The 26,747-nt window shown below is 43.5% G+C and overlaps 1 protein-coding gene across 2 annotated transcripts in view; it reads left to right on the top strand.

The window, feature by feature from the left end:
- The first annotated feature begins 6 nt into the window (after positions 1-6).
- Positions 7-26,747, top strand: part of Stk32c (serine/threonine kinase 32C) — a 90,121-nt gene continuing 63,380 nt past the window's right edge. For both annotated transcript variants that reach the window (XM_010620434.1, XM_010620442.1), the window contains exon 1: positions 7-136. In XM_010620434.1, coding sequence (XP_010618736.1) covers positions 73-136 — 64 coding nt within the window. In that variant the 5' untranslated portion in view covers positions 7-72. The remainder of the gene's footprint in view (positions 137-26,747) is intronic.

Genomic DNA, 26,747 nt, shown 5'->3' on the forward strand with positions numbered 1-26,747 from the left:
CGGGTCCGGGATGCAGGTGATGCCCGCGCGCAGCCGCGCCCCCTGTTTCCGTGGAGCAAGTGGAAGAAGAGGATGTCCATGTCGTCCATATCGGCGGCCACGACGCGGAAGCCAGTATTTGACGACAAAGAGGACGGTGAGTGGGGATGCCCAGAGGGGACTCCTGGGGACAGCGTGGGGACCCCACATGTTCGAAGGGCGGCTGTAGAGGAGGCATTTCTTTTTGTCAGGACATCAGCGGCTACCCGGGTGGGACTGTGTCTTAGGCTCTCGGTTTCCGAGGAAACTCGCGGACCGTAGCACAGATCCCCAGGCATGTCCTGCGTTTCCAGGGGCGGCTCACCGGGGTGGGGGAAAGCAGGCTTTGGCCCACCCCGCAGGATGAAGATCCTTGGTTTTGGCGGCTCCAGAGCTTAGGCGCAACGCCACCCACTGTCCAGAGCACCTTACATTTTTGTTTTCCTTTATGGTCAGTGAGGAGGTTCTGTCCTTGCAATTCCAGGAGCGCTCACCTGTGGTGTGTGAGTTTGTGAAGTGAGATGCTTGCCCCACAGGTGGTGGGTGTGTGGTGCCCTGTCCCTTCAGAGCTCTAGTCTCTCCAGTGATTACAGTTCAACCGGCATGCCCAGCCTTTGCAATGGATTGTTCTGTGTAACCAAGGCCTGGCCTTTGTGCAAAAACCTGCCCTCTGGAGAACTCTGAAGTCCATCTGCAGGCAGAGCTGCCCACTGGAGGATACCTGAGTGGCTGACTAGGTGGGCGCTGGTGGAAAGTTGAGAATGACAGGCAGCTGGCAGTGCAGGCACACTTCTTGGTCCTCCATTGGATACTAGGGACCTTTAATTTAGCACCTACAGGATTTGGCTGTGCAGTGGGTGCCTTTGAGGTACTATGATAAATTCACACACAAACATATAGCTCTTTTTGTTTTACAAATGTCATGCAGATAATTTTATATGGTACAGTGATGACACATTTCATGCTTTTTGACATTTTCTTAAAATAGTTGAAATATGCATTTTCATTTGTAGGCAGCCTGCAGAGATATGATTTTTTTAAAATAGTTTTAGAGCACAGCTCTGTTCAAGAGCCCAAGCTATTTATTTCCAATAAATAATTTAAGTATTGTAGAAAATTACAATAATAAGACCTCAGGCTAGTGTTGGTGGAGCTGTGCAGGGACATTCCTCATAGAGACAGCTGTGGGGAGCCTGGTTAGGAGTTGCCAGGCCTTTGCCTAGCATGGTCAGCAGGAAAGGTGCTTTCTGATCCTGTTGTACTAGACTCAGCGTGTTCTGGGGTGGCCTGTCGTGTTCTAAACTTTGAAGAAGAAGGACTCACTGTGGTCCATGTTTTTTCGCTTATGTTTTTGTTTTCAAAATCGCATTTTATAAAGTAGTAAAAAGAAATGCTCAGAGTGAAGTAGGGGCCAATTAGAAAGTGGATTTGCATATAGTTTTTAGCTGCAGAATGAGAAAAGGACTGAGAAACACATCTGATGTCAGCACTTGCTAGTGTCAGCCAAGAGCTGACCACCCTTCCATGTCTTAGCAGTGTGTCTCCAAGGCGGCAAATGTGTAGATAGAGAACTGATGTAGCACAGGAGCTGTCACTGTCAGTGTTGTAAGGTAGACTTTTTCTAGTGTTTTGTATCTCAGAATTCAAGAACTATTTAAAAAACAAAAAACACAGAATCTGTTAGTGGTGTTTACCATCTGATTTCAGAAATATTTTGTATATCTCCACCTCTTTATTTGGATGGGCTTTTGTATGGTGATTCACTGACCCTGGGTCACAGGTGCTTGCTTTCTATGATGTATGACTCTCAGTGGCTCATCACTGGTCATGGTACCTTCATCCCCATACTGAACACAGTGCCAGGATTTAATGGGGCCTTGAAGAGACTGGGAGGCCATGCCTTGCCCTGGGCCTGACAGCTGAGGTTGTTCTACAGGCAGGTGACCATGTAATTCCATTTTTCCATGTTATTGGTGGGTACTAATAGCTGGAGAGTCACAATGTGATGTTTGCTGAAATAAGGTCCTGTGCACTAAATGTGAAGGCCATGGGATTCATCTGGGTGGAACAAATGCAGTTTGGAAAGGAAGAAAGAGCATCATTCAGGAAGAGACTGTCCCCCCCTCTTCCATTTCAGTGTAGTAGTCAGTCCCCCACTACTTTCCTGGACCCACTGCAGAAGGGCTTAAAGAGGCAGCCGTGTTGTGCTGGTGACTTGCATGTACTGGCACTGCATGGTTGCCATGGTAATGCGAGACCTTCTGATGAATTTTTTAGATTAAAACACCTAATTAATATCTCAAATTTGGTATACAGGAAAAAGGAAAAAAAAAAGAAAATAGGAGAGTAATTTAACAAAGTGCCAGGTAAAGTATAGTTGTAACATAAGAGCTGAAATTTTCCCATTCTTGTTAATCTGTATGGAATCCAGAGCTGTATTCCTTCTTTGGTAGGTATTTGGTGGGCATACAGAACACTTAGAGTTCCTTTCTCTTTCTCCTAACCTTCACATTTTCCTGCTCTATCCCTTCTTCCATGAGAAATTCATTTTAAGGTGTGAGCTGAATGGCACCCTGTCTCTTCTACTGCTCTGCAGCAGTTTTGGGCAAGCCCCTTATTTCTTGCTGCCTTGGTGTGTCCATTAAACTGAGAGAAGCTCTGCAGCTGTAATGCTGTGGGGCACGGCCCATCTCAGCAGGCGATGGCTCGTCACCTCACACAAGCATCATTAGCTTACTGGTACATAGTGGTTAATCGCCCAGAAAATGACTTTGTCCCAGAACACTGGCAGGAAGCCCTTGCAGGCTCTCGGATGCCTCCAGAGTGCTGTTAGGTGAGCACTGAGGTTGGATGGGGGCTTCCTGATTCTTAAATCATCACTTTTAAAATTAAAAGAAAACAAAATCCAAAAAAAACCCTTTGTTTTGGGAAGATTTGTAATTTGAGCCATGAGGTCTCCACAGTGAGTGTTTGGTGCATCTCCCACCTTCTAGGAATCAAGGAGTGCGGTCACACATACAACAATATAGAAACACTTTCTTTTTCCAGAAACAGGATAACATTCTCTGTACTGTTTTGTCGTAACTTGTCTTTTTATTTAGCAATATGTCATCAACATCTTATAGCTCTAAAGCACTAAATTCTTGGCTCAATTTGTACCAACAGTTCTTAGCCCAAGCTGTGTATCAGTTTAGTGGGCACTCTTAAAAATGTCTGAGCCTGCCCTCAAGAAATTGTGGGGGTGGGGTTTTTATAGGGGTAGGGCTCAGCATCTGCTCCTCTTTAAGATCCCCTGTGATTTTGATGAACAGTCAGGGTGGAGAATCACAGCTTGGCGGTATCCCTCTGTGTAGCTGTTAACAGTCTCTGTTAATTTTCTATTATTGTAGTGTTCCCATTTTAAAAATGTAAACTATTAGGCTAGGAGCATCTTTGCATATTCATATTTGTGTGCTTGACATTGTTACCGTAGGAAACATTTCTAGGAGTGTTCTAGCTAGGTCAAAGACATCCATGTGAAGTATTGGGGTGCATGTGGCTGGATCACTTAGAAGGGAATGGAGACTCCAGAAAGAGAATGGTGTGAGTGCAGAAAGTATACAATGAGTGTACAGCAGGTGTGTACAGTGAGCTCAGGGAGTATATAGTGAATATTCAGCAAGTGTATGTAGTGAGTATACAGTAGGTATATACAGTGAATACAGGGAATATTCCATCAGGTGTGTACAGTGAGTATACGGATAAGTACAGTGGATATTCAGTGCATGTATGCAGTGAGTATACAGCTAGTGTGGACAGTGAATTCAGAGAGTATCAGTGAGCATGCAGAAGCCTTATACAGTAGGCTTACTGAGTATGTTTATGTATATGTTTGAGTGAAGACAGGAAGCCCACGGGGCAGTGCTTCACTGGCCTGGGTCCCTCATGAGCAGACTTTACTAGTGGACTGCCTATTCCAACTCTGCATAGTGCTGGCTGGAGGGGAGGTGCAAACCTATTGTTAGAGGAAACCTGGCACTTACTATGGCACTTACTACTAAGTGGCCAGTTATTGGTTTGGCCCCACAGCATTGTAGGCAGTGGTATATCTTTTACTTTGTTTTTATTTCTGTGTTGCTCCTCTCAGCCTTTTTTCAGGCAGATCTTTATACACATGTAATAAAAAGGTAGGTGGTATTCTGTGTCCTGCACCAGCACCTAACAGTCTGAAACTTTGTCTCTAAATTGGACTATGACATCCTTTTTTCAGACTCCCATCTGAGGTATGGTTGTGGGCAGCCCCACCCACTTGGTTTCTGTGTCCCTTTGTCCCACGGTCAGCTGCAAGAGGTGCTTATCTTCTCATTGACCCACACACCTGTGGGTGTTGATGGGGGTTCTGCTGTGTCAGGCAAGGCCTCCCTACAGGGGACCCTGGACCCCAGGCCTCTTGAAATCTGCTAGTTTTCATGCTAGAGGCCTGTACATTTTGTCTTTGGGATTGTTTCCTTCCTCATTAGGAAATTTAGAATTGAATTTGGGGTTCACCTTAGCAAAGAGTCATGGCTTCTACTTGTGCTATTTATTGTTCCCATCTAGATTTTTCTTCCTCACCTAAAAGAATTGGTGAACTATATGTTTCTTTGCTCATCCCTTCCCCTCCTTTCTGTAAAACTAAATGGCAGTAACATTTGGGTAAGCAGTGTTTCTCTCACTGACTAATATATTGGCAAGTGGTGAACTTGGGTCTCCTTGGCCTTCTCAGGCTGGATGTGCAGCTCCCTTCATTCTCAGGTAGGTGTGATCATGTCATCCTCATGCCTGGAGCTTTTCCAAGGTGTCCTCCCTGGCTAGGGTCTGGGCAAACACTGTCCCTCAAGAAGACTGATGGGGCCCCTAGATGCTGAGTGATTATAATGGTCAAAATTTCTGACAAATAAGGAGAAGCTATAAGTAATACATTATTGTTATTTAAAAATTAGCATGCCTGTTTTATAAAAATGTAATTTCCCACTGACTTTAAATATTATTTTAACCATCAAGGTAGCTGCAGACATCCAACATAGCCAGGGGAGAGACTAGACCCAGAAGCTTGGTCTGGCCTGGATCCATGCAGCTGGGAGGCAGGTTGCTCCCTACCCTATCCTTGTTTCACCAAATGTGACTCAAGAATCCATGGATGGTCTCTAACACCCTGCCTCCCAGGCTTTGGCCGTGTGATACCCCAGCTTGATGTTATTTAAGTTCTGGAGCCAAGGAGATGTTGTAAGTGGGAGTCACTGTCGCCCCCAATTTATTAAAAATAGGAACTAAGCACATTACATTTCTCACAGTGATTTAAAAAGTTGACTTTAAAAAGGTTTCTACAATTTCAGAATTCCCAACATGACTTTTCATGCCTCTAATGCAGAAGGCATAACTTGTGACAATAAATGACTGTGTTTGTACTTTCTTCATGAGTTCATTTTGGGCATCACGGAAACTTTTGGGCCCTTGTGCTAGTGGCATTGTTTTTTGTTTGTTTGTTTGTTTGTTTGTTTTTGCCCATAGTGCTGTGAGGATAGGGAGGGGCCTGCAGTGGCCTTGGGTACCTTCTTTTTCCTGCACTTCTACCCCTCCCTGTGGCCAGGTGCCTTGGGTCCTTTCCTTTGTCATTTGCAATGTCTGACCTCAGAACTGGCATTCACAAGCTGATAGGAATCGGGGTCCTGGCATTGTGTTTCTCAAATGTTGCTATTTGTACTCAGGGGGCCTATTATTCTCATTATGTTTTTCTGATAATAAACTACTCCAAATGTTAGTTCCTTAATAGCATCTTTTATTATTTCTCATTGTTTTGTGGTATGGGAATGGGGACAGGGCTCAGCAGGGATGGTTAAGAGACCCATGTGATATCTGTGGGAGCAGAACATTCAGGTGGGTTCCTCATTCAAGTATATGGTGTCTCAGAGGGCTGGAGGCCAGAAGCCTCTCAGGAGACATGTCCCCAGGGTCTCAGAACTTGCTCTTGGCTGTATATTAGTTACTTGGCACTGCTTAACAAATGGCCTCAGAACTTTGTGGCTTACAATAATAAATATCAACTCCTTCCATGAATGCCAGATGCATCTTCTCAGGTCTCTCCTGAAGCTTGGGTTTTGTCAGTTGGACAGCTGTCATCTGATGGTTTTATTATGACTGTGGGATCTGCTTCTGCTCATCTCCCTGTGAGCTAGAGGCTTCAGCTCTATACCACTAAGCTCCTCTAGTCACAACTATCTCTGAAGTCATCATCATTTTGCCTTGTTCTATTAGAAGCAACTCATAAGTCCAGCTCATACTTAGGATTAGTGGAGGGTTACACTTGGCCTTTTGAAGGGAATGCTGAGGAATCTGGGGACACATTTTAACCCACAACTATCCTCATAGTCTCGGAGCTTCTCTCTTCCCATGTCTCTGCAGTAGGATGGGAGGCCTCCCAAAGAATGCACACATGGAAGGTGCCAGGCCTTCTTGTGGCTTAGTTGGGGACAAAAAGTATCACTTCTGCAGCATTCTACTGATGGAGCAAGTCTCAGATCCAGCTCAGATCTGGGGTGGGGCTGGGGGACACACACAGTAAAGGCTCTACATCCATAGTAGGTTGAGGCTGCTTTTGGTCGGCAAGGCTGGCTGTTAGGAAGAGCTGCATGGGGCATGAGGCAGGCTGGAAGTGCTATGGTCAGTGTGTCTGAGCACAGTGACCTTCAGAGAGTGGGGCTGCTGCTTCCCTCTTGGAAGTTCTGACCTGGTACCTTGTAGACCTCCAGATAACATGCAGTTATCCAAGTCAGCCAGGCACCAACCTGCACAGCCAGGTTGCTGTTTCAAAGCTCCCCAAAACACAAGGAGACGCAAAGCATCTTCCATGCATTGAAAGTTGAAGATATTGAAAGGAAGACTATTTCTATGTTGGAAGTCATCATCTTTTTTATTTTTTTGTACCGGGAATCAAACTCGGGTCCTTGTGCTTATGAAGCAGGTAGCGGAACCACTGAGCTAAATCCCCAGCCCCATGTCATCATCTTTCTGAGTTGAAAGTAAAGGAAGAAGCCAGGGTTGTGTGTACTTGCTGTTGGTTGTTCAGCCCAGGATTTTGGTGTATGGTTTTGACTCCACCTGATTACAGATTTCTGGGAAAGTCTCAGAAACTTTGGAGTCAGAGTTTCCTGTGCTGATGCTGTAGGATCCAACTGTGACTATTTCAGAGTCTTGTTCATTTTGTCCCCAATATTTTTCTTCTGAGTATGAAGTTCATCTTACATTTCTGAAATCCACAGATAGAAAAGATAATACCTGACTGAAGGAGGAGGGAAAAGGTAAAAAAAGATGGAACTGAAAAAAAAATGCAAAGGAAAGACAAAGTGAAGAATCATATGCTGAAGAAGAGTGGAACCCACTCCTTGAGTGAGATCCTGCCAGTGAGCTATATTTGGCAGTTGGAAAACCTAGATGAACTATCCAGGCACAGCCTTGATGGCCTTTTCATAGTACCCTGTTTTAGGGTGGCTCCTTAGAGGGCAAAGCATGTAAACTCAAATGAATCCTCAGTCATGGGTCCTAATACCCTTTTTTTAAGGTACCACAGCAGGTAGGATGTGCAGGGTAGAAGGGGCTTAATTTTTTTGGGGGTACCAGGGACGGGGATCAAACTCTGGCCCTTGCACTTGTGAGGCAGGCAGTGGCACCACTGAGCTGAATCCTGGCATAAGGTGCTTAATTGATGGCTGGGCATGGTGCAAGTACTTTGCCTCGTCCACAAAGCCATGTCCACATCCTGTCTCTGACTGCTTGTCCTGCTCCCCTTGTTGCTCAGCTTGGCTTGCTGGCCTGATACTCCTTTCCAGGGTCACTGAAGCTGATGGAAACCCCAGAGGGCACAGGCCTCTGAGACCTATTTCTCTGTGGCAGTTGGACACCGAGGGTCACTGGGACATTCTGCTCTGTGCCGCTAACCCAGCATGATTATTAATAGTGTCCCCTTTCACTCTTAACAGTGTCCTGGTTTGGATGATAAATTATATGGATCCCCTATCTAACTGCCCAACAATTGCCAGAATGATTTTTTTCCCTTTATAGCTTTTATTATGTAATGAAAGTGACAAGAAAAAAGTATTAAGAAATCCAGTATCTTACATAATTTCGGCACTTAAATAACAATCACTTTTAGATTTCCATGTTCCCATTCGACCCATAGTTGAATACAAGCAAAATATATATTACTAAAAAAAAATTTTGTCATAAACTAATTTCAGAGTATTTTAGATACTGTGAAGGTGGTACAGAGCATTCCCACATGCCCCATGCCCAGTTTTCTATCATGTGAATATCTTACATTAATGTGATACATTTATCATTCAGCAAGATTGAAGCATTTTTTTAATTAAAGCCAGAACTTTGTTCAGATTTCCTTAGTTTTCTTGTAATTCCCTTTTTCTGCTCTCAAATCCACCTAGGATCCCTCATGACATTCAGTATCATGTCTCCCTTGGCTCTCTTGGCATTGACAGCTTTTCAGACTTTCCTTGTTTTTGGTGACCTTGAAGAGCTCTGCTCAGGCATTTTGTAGAATGCCCCTCAGTCAAGATTTGTTTTATTTTTTCCCCCTCTTGATTAGGCTGGATTATAGATTTTGTGAAGTAAAATGTCATTTAATCACCTCATATGAAGGGTCCACACTGTCCACGTGACTCATTGTTGGTGACATGAACTTAATGCCTTGGCTGAATTGTTAAATGAGTCACCTCTTTGTCACTACAATGAAATACCTGATTTAGGCTACCGATAAAGAAAAGGAGGCTTATTTCACTCAATTTAGGGGTTCAGAGTCTCAGATTAGGTGTAGGGAAGGCATTGGGATTATCTTGGCCTTCGTGTCTGTGTCTGTCAGTTCATAGTGTGTGTAAGAGCTTACATAGACCAATAGGATGTCAGAGAGATAAAGACCATGCTCCCAGTAACCCAAGGACCTCCTGTCAGTCCCCACCTGTCAGAGGTTCCATTGACTCCCTATAGACAATCTTGTGGACCAAACTATCACCCTGGGGCATCCAACCATTGCGAGTGGGTTGCTGGGTTTCTCTACTGTTAAGTATCTCTTTTCCCCCTTTCTGTACCTAACTCTCTGGATGTCACTATGTGCAGCCTATGGTCACTTCCTTGATGGGACATATGTATTTGAAATTCTTTTGCACAGAAGATGCATTTCTTCTCATTTATTTGTTATTCAGTCATCTATGTCATTGTGGATCCACGAATAATTGTTTTATGCCTTGGGAAATGATCCAGTACTATATTTGTTGTTCACACTATTCCATTCTTCAGTGAGCTCCTGGTTCTTTTAGAATGCCTCCACCAATTAGTGTGTGTGTGTGTGTGTGTGTGTGTGTGTGTGTGTGTGTGTGTGTGTGGTTTGTTTGCTTTTAATCATTTTTTTTTCTGGCACTACAACACTTTCAAGGCTATTCTTATGTTTTTGATCTGGTCCTGGAACAATCCATTTTTCTAAGGAGCCCTAGTGTCCTATTTTGAAGAATGGATTTTAGAAGCTCATTGGGTATGCACCTTGCCTCTGGGAACAATCACCTTTCAGAGTACAAGGCTGACCACATCACTTTCTGGGGAAGATTCTAATTTTTTCCAGCACTTTATTCATTCAGCTTAGCATAACTTTTGTGCACCTGCTCTGCACACTGGGGGAGTGTGGATTAATGTTACTGCTTTGGAAAGCAGTCTACTGCACATCAGCATCATCCCCTATGAGGGAGTAGGGAGTAGCTACTAGCAGCAGGAGCTGGCCTGCCACCTCTGGCTGGGCATTGATATTCTGTTGATCACAGACGATCCAAAGAGCACCCACATCAGATATGGCTACTCTGTGACTAGGTAGGTCAAGACAAAGCAAGGCCCTTCACAGTCTCTCCTGAACATATACAAAAAATGAACATTGTCCTAACCCAAGTGACCAGAAACCTCCATCCTGGCCGCCATGAGTGATGGCTGATGCTTTGCCAACCACAGCTTTAGCCTTGCCTCCTTGGTTCCATTTTTCTTTAAGAGTTCTTGCCCAGCATGGTGGGCTCCAGCACTGTGTGAGACTGGCAGGAGGATCACAAGTTTGAGCCTTTCCTGGGCAACTTACTGACTTAGCAAGAACTTTATCTCAAAATAAAAAAAATAAAAATAAAAAGAGCTGGGGTTGTAGCTCATTACAAAGACTCTGGGTTCAGTCCCCAGTACCGCACATACACAAAGAGCCAGCCATAAGATTATCCCCCACCTCCTTACTGTATCAATTCCATGGTCTCCCAAGCAATAAGATCCTATTCCTTCAGCCCCAAACCTATCATCTATCCTTTTGAGCACCCTTTTCCTGAGACACCTCACATTCCTGATAGTGTGTTTTTCCTTATTACATTGAGAAACAGATCCATTGTGTTTAGCCACAGGTGTTTTTGGTGGCTCCAGTGGAGGTACTCGTACCTACAATCCTGCAAGTATATCTCTAGGTACAAACCCAACAAGATGTGTACACCTTTGCCCCAAAAGACATAGACAAGAATATCTACCCAGTGCTATGTGTGACAGCCAGAAACTGGAGCCAAACCAAAAGCACACTGACATTGTATGTATCAGTGAATTCTTATACATTCACAGTTGGACTCTTTCTAATCCTGAAAAGAGCAACCCACTGCTGCCCACAAGCAGCACAATGAAGTTCATAAACCTGTTGCTGAATGAAAGAACCCAGACACAAGACTCTGTTAGACTCTGCTTGTGTAAAAAGCACAGGGACTGAAACTAAACTGCTTTAAGATGCTAAGACTGGATCACAAGATGCAAGAGGCACATGAGGCTCTTGGGTGCTTAAATTGCTCTGTCACCCAATTTTCTCACTTGATAAAAAGTATTTAGCTGATTAGTTGTGACTAGTACACAGGTTTTGTATGTATTTTATATTTTAAAATTTGTAAGGATAGTTAAAAATGCAAGGTTAGAAAAACAAACAAACAACAACAAAAAGCAGCACCCAGCCCTACCCAGAAATTTTACTATAGCTGGAGCAGATCTTGTGAAGTTCTGAGGTGAGCATGATGTAGACTTGGTACTGGGGACCTCGGTTCCAGTGTCCCCTAAGTAGCAGCTCACAAAATGCTGTTGTGCCTGTTTTTTGTGTGTTATAGTTTGGGTCTAGTTGTCCCCCCAAAGCCTCATGCAGTCATAGGTGGCTTTTTCAGAGATGGCTGAATCTAGAGTGTGTGATGCTGGGATTAAGGGCGTGTGATTACTAAACCAGTCCACTGATTTGTTTGGCATTTCCTTAATCCTGGTACTCTGGATAAGATAAAAGGATTAGAAACATGCTGTTAAGGTTCCCTTGTTGCTTTTGCTGTCTTCCCCTGTCATGAACTATGCCCCTCTGCCATATGCCTTTCTACCTTAGAGCCAGCCAACTATGGACTAAAACCTCTACTGTGAATTAAATGAATCTTTCCCCTTTTAACTTTGGGTGTCAGAAATTTTGTCTTAGCAACAAGAGAAAAGCAACTAAGACACTGTGTCTGTGTGACCTCACCTATAACATGTGTCACTACAGCCCCTCTCAGATGCACACCCAGAATGTTGATCTCCAGGAAATGTCAGCAGGTCCAAGACAGGTGCCTCCTCACCTTCCCTGCCCTGACACTCCCATCCTCTTGGAGAGTTTCCAGTCCTTCTATTCTCAGCCTAGCTCTCCAAGGCAAGTGATGTCAGAGGTTCTGGTGAAAACCTTTGGGCTGTGTAGACTAGCTGTCCAAGGTACCTACTTTGGATGGGTGGCTTCTGTGGAGCCCCAGTCACACTGGAGTTGCAGCCACTGGGGTAGAGTTGGGAAAGGAACCCTCTGGATAATCTCATGTTGGCAAAGAATTTCCTGGGACTATGAGGCTGAGCTCTTAGCTGAGTACTGTGCCAAATTGATAGGTTATCATAGCTAACTTGTAGCATAGGCTCCTGCAGGTGAATGAGAGCAAACCACACATTTCTGTGACCTCAGAATAGAGTGTAATGCCAGGCATCTAGGTGGCCTTCCATGTGTAGTTGTTGAGCAAATAAGCAACACTCTGTATTTCCCCTAGCTTAAGATTTACTTTACCCCATGTGCCTGTTTTTCAGTCTCCCACCCCACTTCTCAGCAAAATGAGAGTGCTGTTGTTCCTTTTCCTTCCTCTAATTCTCTCATAACCCACCTGCAGTCAGACTTGTCCCCACTGCTCCTGAGCTGACCTGTGGCAGTGCCTTCCACATGACTGTCATGTTTAGTGCTTAGTCTTCCTTCTTGGAACCATAGCAGCATTTGACATCGAGTCCCACACGCATGCCCTTCCTTCATGTGGCTGGTGGGGGCCCTCCTTAGTCTCCTTCATTGACCTTCCTTGTCTCCCTGGCTCTACTACTCCATCATGCTGGACCACCTCCTGGCTCCTTTTTCTCACTACACTCACGCAATGGTGATCTCATGGCTTCAAATATCATCTATATGCCAGTGACTCTTGAATTTACATCTCCAGCTGGGGCCTGTCTCCCACATTCCAGACTTTCCTGTCCAGCCTCTGACTTGACATCATTCCTTGTGAGTCTTGTAAGACATTTAAAATTCAGCACATTCAAAATGAGATTCTGTGCTACGCCCACATCTGTGTCACCTGCAGTCTCCTACCTTCCTGTTCTTCCAGGTACTCAGGTGCAAGCCTTTGTGGTCTTCCTTTCCCTCACATCCCCTGCCCAGGATCTTCAGTGTGTCCTTTTGGCTCTACCTTCAAGGAGGACACCGTGATGTACATCTATATTCCGAGGCCCTTTCTGCCTGCTCTCCCCCTACCCAGAGCCTTGACTCTCTGTTTCTCCAGGTCTATGCTCACCTCTACCTAGCTGTGTGTTCTCTCTTCCTCTTCCCTCCACTGTTTCCAGCTAGACTCTGCAGCTCCTTGAGTGAGCCTCACACTTAAATGATCACCCTCCGTTTGCTTGGCTGTCTGCCTCTCTCCCCTGAGCTGTCAGGAAGGACAGGATGCTCTGTAGTAACAAGCATCCCCTGTCAGTGGCTCAGGATAGGAGAGCTTCCCCTCTGCCTCTTGTTCTATGTATGTCTTGGGTCAGTGGGATGGCTTGTCTTGTCTTTGTCACAGAGGGTGTGGCTGCCACAGGAGTTGGAGTAGGGAAAAGAACACTCTGAATAGTCTCTCCCTGGCAAAGAATTGTCCTGGTCTGAGAATGGCTCATAGGTTGATGGCCAGAGTAATCACTTGACCTTCCCAAGGTTCTTGCCCTTTCCTGTTTCCTGGACAGGAAGTTCTATATGAAGGCTTCAGGGCACACTACCCTTGCTGTGTTTGTGAAGCTTCACTCCTTAGTTGTGTTTTCTGTGACATGTGGAAAGAGCCTCACATGTAGACATCTTCTCTCTGGGGAGGTACCTATGATGGTGTTGGATGTCCAGATTATTGCCTGCCTCTGAATTTTCATTCTGTTCATCTTTAAGAAGTGGCTGGAGCATTGAGATGCTGTGTCTGCTGGGGACAAGGCTGGGTTCAGGAGGTGCTCTATCCTTGTAGGACCCAGGGAACCTTTGGATCTAGAGGGAGGCCCAATGCAGGGGAGAAGAGAAGGGTAGGGAGCAACCCCATTGTCAGCTTCACCTTGTTGATTCTGCCTGCTGCCTTCCCTTCCAGGTGTCTGAGAAACTCAGAGGGAGATAGAGATGCTTGCTGACACTACTCCCAGTGCCATCTCCCTGAGGCAGGAAGTGTGGCTGGCTGCATGTGCACAGAAGGTGAGCATGGATCCCATGTGGTCTGTGTCCACCAGCTCTGCAGACTGAGCCTCCACTGTTTCAATGGATTACCTGGACTACCCCCTTTCCAAGAGTTGCTGTTTCGTGCTCCACTCTACTGCTGGCATTGATGCTCCCAAGTGCTGGCCCTTTTATGGGCAGATGTGTAACCTGCCCTGGCTCTGACTGAAGCCCAGGTTGGTTGATGTTCAGCACACCTGACCAGGTGGGAGCATGTGGTGCTGTGTGTGGATGACAAGGCCCCTTGCTCTTGGGTAGCTCAACCTCAATATCCAAGCGGAAGGCTGGAGGAGATCAGAGGGCTTGGTGCACTTGTAAACTCAGGCTCGCAGAGGAATGTCTGGGAGGCTCCAGGCTTGTCTCTATCAGCAGTGGGCTGGCATCTCCTGAGCATAGGTGCTCTCCCTACTGGGTAGCCTGTTCCTTAAATATGGGCTTATTGTTTCAAGGGTGACAAGAGAAGTATCCTCACCTGAGAGGCCCTGGATCCTTGGAAGGCCTTAGTGATGACAGGCATCTTCAGCTCACATGTGTGCAGTCTGGGGGAGGACACATCATGGACTCATAGAACAGAGGGGACAGTGGTCATCTAGGCCAGGAAAAACCGGGTCCTGGCTTTGAGTCTATGTGGGTGTGTCCAGTACAGTGGAATCTCAAGCAACCTTTACCAAAATGAAATCAAATCTTTAAATTAAAAATGAAATGCTCCAGAGAACAGGAGCTTGCTCGTTGGCAGATTGCATTAATTGGAAGGTTCAGAAAGTTTCTGTTAATTACACTTTGCCACCTAGCAGGCTGTTCCATTGAAAACGAGTTGCTCTGTCAACTTTGTTTTCTCAACATACAAATAACAAGCTCCACGGTTGGTTGGTCAGTTGGTGAATTGTCAGAACAAAGGAAAGAAACTTAAGGAATCAGATAAGAGCAGATGATGGGAAGCTGCTTTGGGGGCTGTGCTCCTTTCTGTGCCACTTCCCTTGTGCTGTACTGGATAGGTGGCTGTCTTAGTTTTTTTCGTTGTTGAGACAAAATACCCAACACCCAAAGTTAAAGGAAAGGTTTATTTGGCTCACAATTTGTAGAGAAATCAGCCCATAGTTGGCTGGCTCCAAGGCAAGGTGGCATGGCAGAAAGGCATTTCAGAGGAGAAACAGTTCATAGCGGGCAGAAGTCAACAAAAGCAGCAAGCGAGGGATGAGAGAACACTAGCCCTCTTTCTGTCCCTTATATTTTATCCACCCAGGGTGGGCACCCTTACTCCTACCCAGAACTATTCAAAACCTATCAGTGGATTTATTTAGTAACCACACACCCTTGATACCAGAGTCATATACTCTAGATCCAGCCACCTCTGAAAAAGCCACACTTATGACCCCATGAGGTTTTGGGGAACATCTAGACACAAGCTATAACAATGGCCCTGGTTGTGTGTCCTTGGATAGGGCTGGCCAGGGTGGATGGCCCTGGATATAGTTCCCTGGCTGGGGTATCCTTAAGTGGATGTCCCTAGATGGGTGTCCCTGGGTGTTTGACCCTGTGGAGAGTAGAATTTTGGGTTGTCAGTGTAGCGATGTCCAGTGCCTCAGGGCTGTGGGCTGCCTCTGGATGCAATATGCTGGTCCTGGGCCTGGCCTTGGGCATCCTCCTGAGGAGGCCTGGAGTATTTTAGCTTCTTAGAGACCCTTGGAAATATTGTCACAAGTGTCAGAACACTCAAAACAGTCCAACCAGGAGGATCTGGCTTTCTGTTTAGAGATGATACGTCCTGTGAGCCTCATGTACACTTCCAAACAATCTCAGTAGACAGGCATTCACCCAGGAACTACCTGGTCAAGAACCATCTCTCTTTCTTGCTGAGAAAGCCACAAGGGCAGGAGTTTGTTTATTTCACTTAAACCCCCACTTGGCTTTGCACAATAGGTGCTTAAATAAATGCTTGTTGGAATTAACTAAACTGGGCAGAGAGAAAATGGATGAAATGTTAAGACCCACCCTTTTGGAGAAATGGGTCCATAACTGTGTTAGTGTTGAATAATGCTGGGTCTTGTTTAGGGAACATCTTGGAGTATACAAGGCTGACAAGGCCCAGCCCTGTTCTTTCTGGAGGACTGTACAGTGATCAAGCAAATTATGCTTATATTGGCAATTGGTTTGTATTCCCTCTGGTGAAGACTGAGAAATTTTGGTCTTAGAAACATTTGCATTTCCTGATATCTAATGATACTTATATCTCTTTCATGCATTTTATTGGTCATTGCAAATGGGTTGAATGTTTGTTTCTCTTCAAATTCATATGTTGAAATCCTAACCTTCAAGGGTTAGGGTATGGGGCCTTTGGGAGGTGATTAGGTCATGTGGGTGGAGCCATTATGGTAGGATTAGTGCCCTTTTAAAAAATATCAGAAAATCCTTCACTCTCTTTCCATTATATGAGGATGCAGCAAGAAGATAGTTATGAACCAGAAAGTGAACCCTCAGTAGACACTGAATTGTCTAGTGCCTTGACCTTGTACTTCTAGCCTATAGAACTATGAAAAATAAGAGAAAGAAATGTCATTTAAACCATCTAGTCTTGGTAATCTGTTGGCCATCATTTCTTTTTTTTTAAATTTTTTTATTGAGTTTATTGGTACATTCTAGGTATACAAGTACAGTTACATTCATTACTGGGATCTTGTACCTTTACATGACAGGTCTTGGTTCTCATTTTTTCCGCTTGTCCCTGCCCTCCCTTCTCCCCCTCCTCCTCCCCATTTGGCCATGATTTCTATAGCTTATTTGGTAAAGTGTTCAAGTCTTACTCAGAGTCTAATATTGATATATAGAAGGCTTACATTTTTTTAGGAATTTTTTTATAAAGACACTGGATTCAAATACTGAAAGAATTTTTGTGTTATAAATACTTTCTCCCATCTATGGCTTATCCATTCATTTTCCTTGTATTCTGTTTTGGTGAGCAGTCTTTTTGGATTAGTAATTTCTGCCTCTTGTTTAATAAATCTTCATCTACCATAAAGTAAAGCTTCTTTTGTATTTTAATTTTTTTGTGTGTGGTACTGGGAATTAAATTTAGGGTCTTGCACATGGTAAGTATGTGCTCTTAACCATTGAACTATACCCCAAACTCAAGTCAAGTATAGGTCTAGGATACATTTCAAATTACTTTTTGTGCAGAGTTGAAGTAGGGCAGAAGTTAATTTTTTCCATGTGATATCCGGTTATTCCAGCAGCATTCATTGAAAGGGCTTTCATTTCTGTATTGGATTATCTTAGTATCTCTGACAAAAATCAGTTCACTTAGATTTATTTCTGTGGCCTCTTTTTGTCTTTCTTATGCTAGTAACACGCTGCCTTGATTATTGGATTTATCCTGAAGTGAGATTATGGACATCATCCAACTTTGTTCATTTTCTAGAATTGTTTTGGCAATTGTAGGTCCTTTGTATTTTCATATAAATTTTGAATTAATTTTTCAGTTTCTACAAAGAATCCTGCTGAGATTTTTGATGTGTGTTAAATATATAAAACACGTTTAAGTAGACTGGACACTTTAATAATACTGAATTTTCCAACCCATGAACATGGCATAGCTCTCTATTTCAGTTTTCTTGAATTTCTCTCAGCGGTGCATTGTAGTTTTTCATAGCCATGTCTTACACATCTTTCATTATTAAATTTATCTTCAAGTAGTTTATGTTTGTTTGATGCTATTAGAAATGACAGTGGTTTTTTTTTTGTTTGTTTGTTTTGTTTTGGTGGTGCTGTGGGGATTGAACCCAGGCTTTTGTAGATAGTAGACAAGTACTTTACCACTGAGCTATATCCCCAGCCCTTTTGTATTTTGAGATAGGGTCTCTGTGTTTCCTTGGGTGGCTTTGAACTTACAATTCTCCCACCTCAGCTTTCTGAGTAGCTGGAATTACAGTAGGCATGCACATTGTACCATGTGTGATATTATTTTATATAAATTTGTTTTTGTTGCTGGTACATAAAAGCAGTTAATTTTAAAAATCAGTTCTATTGAAGTATATTTACAATGAAATAAAATCACTCATTCTAAGAATATGATTCAGTTTTGACAAAGAGGCAGATGTGACCATCACTGCAGTCAAGATGCAGAACACTCCCATCACCTCGCAGAGCTCGCCATGACCCTTATTCCTATCCAGTGTATGCTGGAATTGGCTACATTACTCGTGGGAGTCAATTCTGAATATCTGCCATTCTTCTGTTTTGTATTTTTGGTACCAGGGATTAAACTCGGAACCTTGTGCTTGCAAGGCAGGTAGCAGAACCACTGAGCTAAATCCCAGCCCTCTGCCATTCTTTTTCTGTCTTTTTTTTTATTAGTACATATTTGCAGTACATAATGTTTATATTGTTTGTGAGGAGTTGATACATGTATATAGCACATCTTAATTCATTTTTTCATCTGCTCCCCTCCAGTTTTGGAAAAAGAAGTTTTAAAACTGTAGCGAAGTTTTATGTGGGGTTTTTTTTTTTTGGTCACTTTCTTTTTTTTTAATGTTCTTTTTATGTCCTTCTAAGAACTGTTTGCCTAACTCAGGATCACAAAGGCTTTCTTTATGTTCTCTTCCATAATTTTTATAGCTGTTTTTTTGTTTTTGTTTTTTTTGGTATTGGGGTATTGAATTCAGGACATTGTGCTTGCAAGGCAGGTGCAGCCACAGAGCTAAATCCCCTGCCCCATAGCTGTTACTTTTTATTTGTGTTCCATATGAGGTAGGAATTGAGGTTATTTTTTTCCCTTTCTTCTCCTTCATTCTCTTCTTCTTCCTTCCTTCCTTCTTTTTGACTCTAGATGTATATTTGATTTAGCACCCTTTTTTGAAATGACCAACCTTTCCCTGTTTAATTATCTTGGCATCCTCTCCCCCCCCACCAGTACCAGGGATGGAACTCAGGACTTTGCACTTGCAAGGTGTGTGCAGTGCCACTGAGCTAAATCCCTGGCCCATCTTGTCACTTTTCTTAAAAATTGATCAATTTATGTTTGTGGGTTTATTTCTGAACATTATTCTGTTACATTGATTTGTATGATTGTCTTACATTCTACACCATGCCAGGTTGACGATTTGAGCTTTATAAATCTTGAAAGCAGTTGTGCTAGCCTTCCAACCTCATTTTTCAATTTTTTTCCTGGCTATCTTAGATCCTTTACCATTCCACTCCAGCTGTCACTTTCTACAAATAATAGAAATTATATGTATTATTCTGGAGGAGATATTGTTTGGAATTGGGGAGTGAAACTCTTAAAGTTTTGAGTTTTCAAATCTATGAACATGACATGTTGTGACATTTTATTTTGGTCTTCTTTAATTTCTTTTAGCATTATACTATTTCATAGTTTCCAATGCACAGGTATTGCTCATATTTTGCTATATTTACCTCTATTTTATGTTTTTAAAAATAAAATCAATGGATACACACACACACACACACACACACATATATTGTGTCTTATAACCTTGTTAACCTCATCTATTATTTCTAGTGTCTTATTTGTAGATTCCCTGGAGTTCTATATCATAGTTGTATTATCTGTGAACAGATAGGTTTAGTTCATCTTTTGTAAAACTTTGTCCTATACCACTGTATAGGACTGAATACAAGTGGCAAGAACAGGTAAAAAGGATATCTCTTTTTTCCCTGATCTTAAGAAGCTCAGTATTTCACCATTAAATATAATGTTAGCTGACCTTTTGCAAAGATGCCATTTATTAAACTGAGGGGAGTCTTTTTTCTTTTTTAACTTGATGAATTTTTTTATTTTTAACTCGTTAATTGCCATTGAGTTTGGTCAAATGTTTTCTCTGTATCTGTGAAGATGATAATAAGGCTTTCTCCTCAGTTCTGTCAATGTGGTAATGACATTGATTGACTCCTGAATATTATACAAACTTTGCACTTCTAAACTTTCACATGTTGGTGGAGTCCATTTGCCAATATTTCATGAATAGCTTTCACATCTGTGTTCATCACAGACATGCTACAGTTTGAATGTTTGTGTCCCTCCAAAATTGATGTTGATGGGGCCGGGAATATAGCTCAGTGGTGCTGTGCCTGCCTGAACAGCACAAGGTCCTGAATTTGATTTCCGGTACCAGAAAAAAAAAAAAAATTCATGTTGAGAATTAATCTTCAATGCAGTGGTAGTAAGAGGTGGAGCCATTGGAGGTAACAAAGTCACATAGGCTACTCTCTTGTGAATGGGATTAAAGTCTTTACAAAAGCAGCTTCACATGATAATGCCCCCGCCCCGCAGCAAGGGGCTCACGAAACTCTGAATGGTGACACCTTGATCTTAGACTTCCAGCCTTAAGTATTAATTATAAATTATTCAGCTGTGAGTATTTTGTTACAGCACCATGAATAAACTAAGATAGAATATTGGTCTACATTTTTTTTCTTCTCTAAGTTTTGATATCAGGTTTATGCTGACCTCACAAAATGAGTTCCCTCCTCCTCTAGTTTCTGAAAAAGTTGTGAGACTAGTTTTATTTCTCCATTAAATGTTTTCTAGAATTTACCAGTTCACATGCTTGAGCCTGGAGTTTTCTTTGTGTTCTTTGTGGGATGATTTTAATTACAAATTCAATTTGTCTGACACATACAGGATCTACATTTTCCATTTCTGCTTGTGTTAGTTTTGGTAATTTTTTTTACCTTTCAAAGAATAAGATGTATCCATTTTACTTAAATTAGTGAGAGTACTTGTGTAAAGTTATTTTTCTTTTAATGTTTATAGTGATTCCTCCCTTTTGTTCCTCTTATCAGTATTCTGAGTTTTCTATTTTTTCTTGCCTATCTGTTGGTGGGTCTATTTCTTCCTTTCATTCTCTCAGTTTTGCATTGTGCATTTTGTTCTGTTGTTGGATGCATACACGTGGACAAGAGTTAAACTTTTGATCAGTTAAACCTTTTGTCAATATTTTATCACATTCTTTGGCTTAAAATCTACATTGATATGACAGCCATTTAGCTCTCTTTTTCATGGCCACAGTAGAGTCAGTATTTTCATAATGTGTCATTGTTATCCTTTTACTTTTTAAACCTGTCTGCATCTTAAAAAGGAAGTACATCTTTTACAAATATCACAAAGCTGAGTCTTGAGCTGAAGAACTTGGAAGTGTCTGGAACTCTGAAGCTGAAGTTTGAATTGTCTTGTTGGGCTAACTTGTTGATCCTCTGCTGATGAGCAGACCTTCATCTTCCTATGTCCCTACCTTAGGTCACCGCCTCTTTATCTGTAAGGCTGTGACTCAGGGACTCCCCTCTGCAGTCTCTTACAGGCCATGCTGATATTTGACAGTCTATTTGGGTAGCTTCTGGGTCTTGTGTTTAGTGGATGTTTGTCTTCAGTATTATATACGTGTGGTCCGTGTGCTCCTTGCAGATGGCCAGCTGGTGCCAGAGGATGCAGGATAATGTAAAAGCCTCAGTGCAAGTCCTGACATTTGGAGAATCTGCTATGAATAGGGGCATCTTCTGTAGCCAGACAAATACCAGCTTTGTGCAATTAGTGCACATCCATTTCTCCTTCAGTTCCCTGTTGCTGTGACAGTCAGAGGAGGCAGTACTCTCTTTGTTAGGACTCCTGACCTTGGGCTATCATTTAGGGTGGGGATAGACCAGGCCTGCTGGATTCAGAGAAGAGTCTTCCCAGTTGAGGTCAGGGAGAAGTGGAAACCACAGTGAAGCTTTGGGCGTTGGTGGGGGTTTTGACAGCTGGTCATTTTCACATAGTCATGGTTTCAGTGGAGCCAGACTGCATGCAGCTCACCTCCCCAGGGTGCTGGGGTCATTTTCATGAAAGCATTTATGGCCTGATCTCCTTTGTTTCCTTCGGGTCTTCAGCAGATACTTGGGTAGAGAACACCAGCTGAACCATCCTGACTTAGTGGCTTGTGAGGAGAACTGTCCTTTCCTAAGCTCTGCCCAGATCTTCTCCACTTTGCAAGTATCAAATGGTTCCTATGTTTGTTCTCTCTGTTCCAAAGACCATGGGTGGCTCCCTTTCATGGGCCAGGTCTTTCCTGTTGCTTTCTGATCTGAGGCTCCATTGCCATCAAGACCACTCTCCCTCTGGGCATTTGTAGCCCAGTTTGAGTCTTCAGCAGTGGCGTGAGAAGGAAGAAAACAGTCAATCCCCGGTTTGGTGTCCACAACTGAGCCACTGCCTCTGTTTGCCATTCAGCAGGGACAGCGCAACTGTGCCATGACATTAGTTCAGCTACAGTCTTGCACCTTAGCAACTGTGTGCCTCTTCCATTGTCTGCTTGCTTGAACATCTTCACAGCTGTGAGCCTTGCATCAGCATCAGCCAGGAAGTCTCCTTTAACTCAGCTGCAGTACAGATATCCCCAAAGCTGGAGCCAGTGTGGGCCTCAGTGTTGAAGGAGGTCACCTTTCTGGGGCTTTCTCAGATTGTTTACCAATACTGTGTTAGTGGAATGTTCTGGGGAGAGATGACCAGGTATGTCTTGGAGTCTGAAAGCCTCAGCCCACCTCTTGGAGGAGGGAAGGGCCATGTTGGTGATGATGATGGCCCTTTGTGGACAAGACTATTTGTTTTTTTTGTTACCAAGGATTGAACCTTGTGCTTTCAAGGCAGGCGTGGTGCCATTGAGCTAAATTCCTGGCCCGTGGACAAGACTTTTGATCCAGAGAACTGGGCTAACCTTTTTGGAGGTCAGCTCCAAGACGCTGAGACAGAATCAATTCAGGCTTATACTCCCCCTGGCCAGATGAATTGCCTGTCCTTTGCTGTCTCCAAGGATCATTGCTCCTTCCTCTTTCTTTGGTGGTAAACAGATTCCACAGAGTTGTGGCTGCTGGTGGCTAAGACTTAACCGATGGCTTCTGGTCTCATCAGATCAGTTGAGTAATCAGAATGCTCTTCATGATACTCTACTAACAATAAATTAACTCTTTTTGTCCAGTGGGGGCTTTGGTATACTGTTTAGTTCATTATTGCCCCCAACAAAGCCCTAGCTACCAGTTCAATAAGTGAATAGGTTATTAATTACACAGCTTAATAGTGTAAATATAGGCACAGTGTTGACTGGGTCACTAGCACCCTTTGTTGTCACTTCATCAGCCACTGAGAAACTGCTTGCAGAGCTGTTTCAAAGGGGACTGTGCTCTGCTCTGATGACTCTTCCTGATACACAGGCAAGGGGAGAGCTGCTGCTTTGGCTCTGTGGGGACACATGGCTCTGGTGTGTGTGGGGGATGCTGTGTGAGTTGGCTTCTTCTGGAAAGCAGGCAGTGGGCGGCTCTGCGAAGCCCTTTAGGGTGCTGCTGGATCTCTGGCACCTCTGAAGTTCTGCCTGGATATTTTAAGCGCAGCCCTAGCTCTTGCTCAGCACAGTGGCTGGCTGCAGTGTTACACAACTTAGCACCTCTCCCCCGCCAGCACGTGTTGCTCCCCCAGAACTGCAGGGATGGCCACATCAGAGAGAGGCATCCTGTCCCTACATTGTGCCATGGACAAGTGGTTGGCTGGAAGCCCTGCCTGACCACGTTCTTGCAAGATGGTTCCTCTATGGACTCTGCCAGTCTCTGGAGAGAGTATTTAGTCCTCCCCCTGCCTGTGGGTCCTATGACTGGGTTGAGTGATCACTGTGTGAGAAGGAGCCCTGCACACCTCAGCTCCGTTTTCTAATTTTCGTGTCTCTCCTGCTGCCATGTCAGGGTTTCTGTGGTCCCTGCACCAAAAAGGGGTTCACGTGTCCTCTGAGGGGTTCATATTTCTACTTGAAGCCAACCTGCAAATTCCACCACCCAGCCACAAGTAAAAACTTTCCGTCTGAAGGGATAGCTGTCAACTGCAAACCATTTCCTCATAGTAAGGTTTTAATTTCTTAAGATGGTATTTCTCAGACTGGGTGCATGAATGTATTCTCAGTGTGTGAATACTTTTTTCCTTAAAAGAGGCCTATCACCCTGTTTATTGTCAGTTTGAAATCAGGTCCCAGGATACAGGGGAATGAGCAGGCCAGTGGATTTCATTCCCCTACTGGAGAAGGCCGGGGAGGAAATCAGGAACAGTCAGGCTGTCTCTGCATCACATCCAGCAGGCTCCAGGTGTTAACAAACCAAGAAGCTAAGAGGAGAGGACAGGAGGACACCCAGCTATATACCCAGCCAGTCCCATTGGCACGCAGTGCAACAAGTACACAAAGTTCAGACACAGCAACAGACAGGATAAGATGTAAAGTACAACTCCTGCCAGCGACACACACACCCTCACATCACCTTTCTTAACACACGACTCCACACATGAGGTGTGATTGAAAAATACAGTGAATATTTATAATTTTTAAAAAATTGTAATAATTTTTGTATTGTTACAATAAAATTTGTATTATTACAATAATGCAAGACACTTTGCAGTTAGGCCCTCTCAAAATATTCCCTCCTGCTTTGAATATCCCTATCCCATTACTCCCCATTTTCTGAAGCAGTTCTGAAATCCTGCTTTATAAGTCTTCAGTTATGCTGTCTTACATTGATTCAAAACGTTTGCCTTTCATGGTCACTTTAACTGGGGAAGAGGCAGAAGCCACACAGTATCAGATCTAGTGAACAGGGTAGATAAGAACACACTGAGGTCTTTACAACCCTCCCTTCCCAGTGGATGGCACTTGGCAGCAGCATTCACTCTTTTTTTTTAGGGGGGTACCGGGGATCGAACTCGGGTCCTTGTGCCTGCAAGGCAGGCCACCGAACCGCTGAGCTAAATCCCCAGCCCTCACTCTACTTTTTTATCACACCTCATAGAGATACTAACAAAAGAGCTTCCAGAACTGCTTCAGAAAATGACAAGAATGATGGGAGGAGTGTGTCTGAAGTGAGGGGAGTATTTTGAGGGGGATTAATAGCAATGTGTCTTTTACTCTAATACATTTTTATATTTTCACTGTGTATTTGGATAACATGTTGTACATTTCTTCACACATGCATTTTGCTATGTACATGCTTCTTCACACATGCATGTCTTTGGACACATTTCTTTACATACATGTGCTTGTCATGTAGAGTCCCTAATTTTCATGAAAGGGAGGATCATGTTAAAGAACTGTGAGCTTCCACAAACACTTTGTATTATTTCTTTTGGGTTTTTCTTATCAGCACATCAATCTAACTCATTTGTAACATCTACATAATATCCTACCATAGGGCTGTTACAGTAAAATAACCACTCTTGGTGAAGGACATTGGCCACTTCAGGTTTTTTGGTTTTGCAGTTGTTAGCTGTGATTGTTGCTTCTCATTGATAAGTTTTGGTGAATTTGTAAACTGTGAAACTTCCTCCATCAACAGCAGCACTTCGATCAAGAGTAACCACTCCCTGATTGTCAGACACCGGCCCTGAGACTTGTTTCATTTGGGTCAAGTGCATCTCCTAGTTATTAACTGCATTTTCATTTCCCTCCCTTCCTCCCTCCCTCTCCTCTTCCTTCCTGTATCCCTCTCTTCCTCTCTCCCTTTCTCTTTCCTTCCTTCTGTTCTTCCCTCTCTCCCTCCCTCCCTTGTTTTCTCCTTTTCTCTTTCTCTCCATCCTTCCTCCCTCCCTTCCTTCTTGTCTTCCTTCCTTGTACTGGGGTGGAGCCCAGGACCTCCTCCAAGTGCACTACCACTTAACTCCACTCCCAGCCTTCAATTGCATTTTTTTCCTCTTTGACCCTCTAAAAATTAACATTTGAGACAGAAAATATGCATAAAGATTGATTGCATTTTTAGTTGGGAATGAGGTAGGGCAAAGGATGACACATAGGTTTTACAATGAACTTGTAGCTTCTGCCCCTTTCTCTGTTAGGTTGGTTTTCTCACTAGTTTGCACAGGTTCATTGTAATTTAAGAAAATTAACCTCTGATTTGTCATACTTGCTTATACCTTTATTCAGTTTCCAGTATGTTTTTTAAAAATTTATGAAGAATAGAGGTTTATTTGGCTCAAAGTTCTGAAGGCTAGCAGTCTTAAGAGCTTGGTTCCTGCACCTGGTGAGGACATTGCCACTGCATCCCAGCATAGTGGTGGTACTATATGGTTAGATGGATGTATGTCCCAGCTTGTAGTACTTTGATTTAAAAAACTGTGGATTTTTTTTCTCTATTCAGAAGTTTCAAGTTTTAAATCATTCAATCTATCATCTGAAATTGAGTCTTTTCCTTTGTGGCTTCTGGGGTTTGCTTCCTGGCAGGAAAGGCCTCTCTTGGTTTGGAGTTACAAATAAACTCACCATCAATCACCCACGATTTTACAACTCACATGGATTTGGGATGTGTGTGTGTGTGCGTGTCTTTGCTCTGTTGGAATTTGTTCTGTCATAGAAGTGAGGTAGGGCTCCATTTTACATTCTTTCTCTTTGCTGCCCTGGAATGCCTCCTAGTCACACATTGTGACCCCAGTTTCTGGGTCTCTTTTATACCCTGCAGGTGTGGGTGACCTGCCATGTCTTGCTCTGTCCCAAACCACTTTGGTTTGGTACCTCCTTCTAAAAGACAGCTGGCAGCCAAATAAGAGAGTAGGGTCTGCAGTGATGGGGGTTAGGAGAGGGGCCCCAGGGGATCTTCACAGGAAGGATCTGTCCCTGAACTGTCCCTTTAAGACCCCCCCACCTGGTTCTGGAGGGATCCAAAGAGGAACACAGAAGATTTGATTTGCAGTTTCAGCTTTTGCCTCCTACAGGGAGGACCTGTGGAATTTCATTATTTTGGAAGGTGAATTCAAACCCTCATCCCAGGCTGGCCAAATTATAGGCTGTCCCAAAGTGATGGGATGAAATGGGTGAACGGTTTAGGGAAGGACATGCTTGAACATTGGGTAAGAAACCACTTGCTTATATCTTGAAGGCAGAAGTTTGGAAAG

The sequence above is a fragment of the Fukomys damarensis genome, unplaced genomic scaffold (assembly GCF_012274545.1).
Source record: "Fukomys damarensis isolate Sample0158 unplaced genomic scaffold, DMR_v1.0_HiC HiC_scaffold_8, whole genome shotgun sequence".
NCBI classification, from domain to species: domain Eukaryota; kingdom Metazoa; phylum Chordata; class Mammalia; order Rodentia; family Bathyergidae; genus Fukomys; species Fukomys damarensis.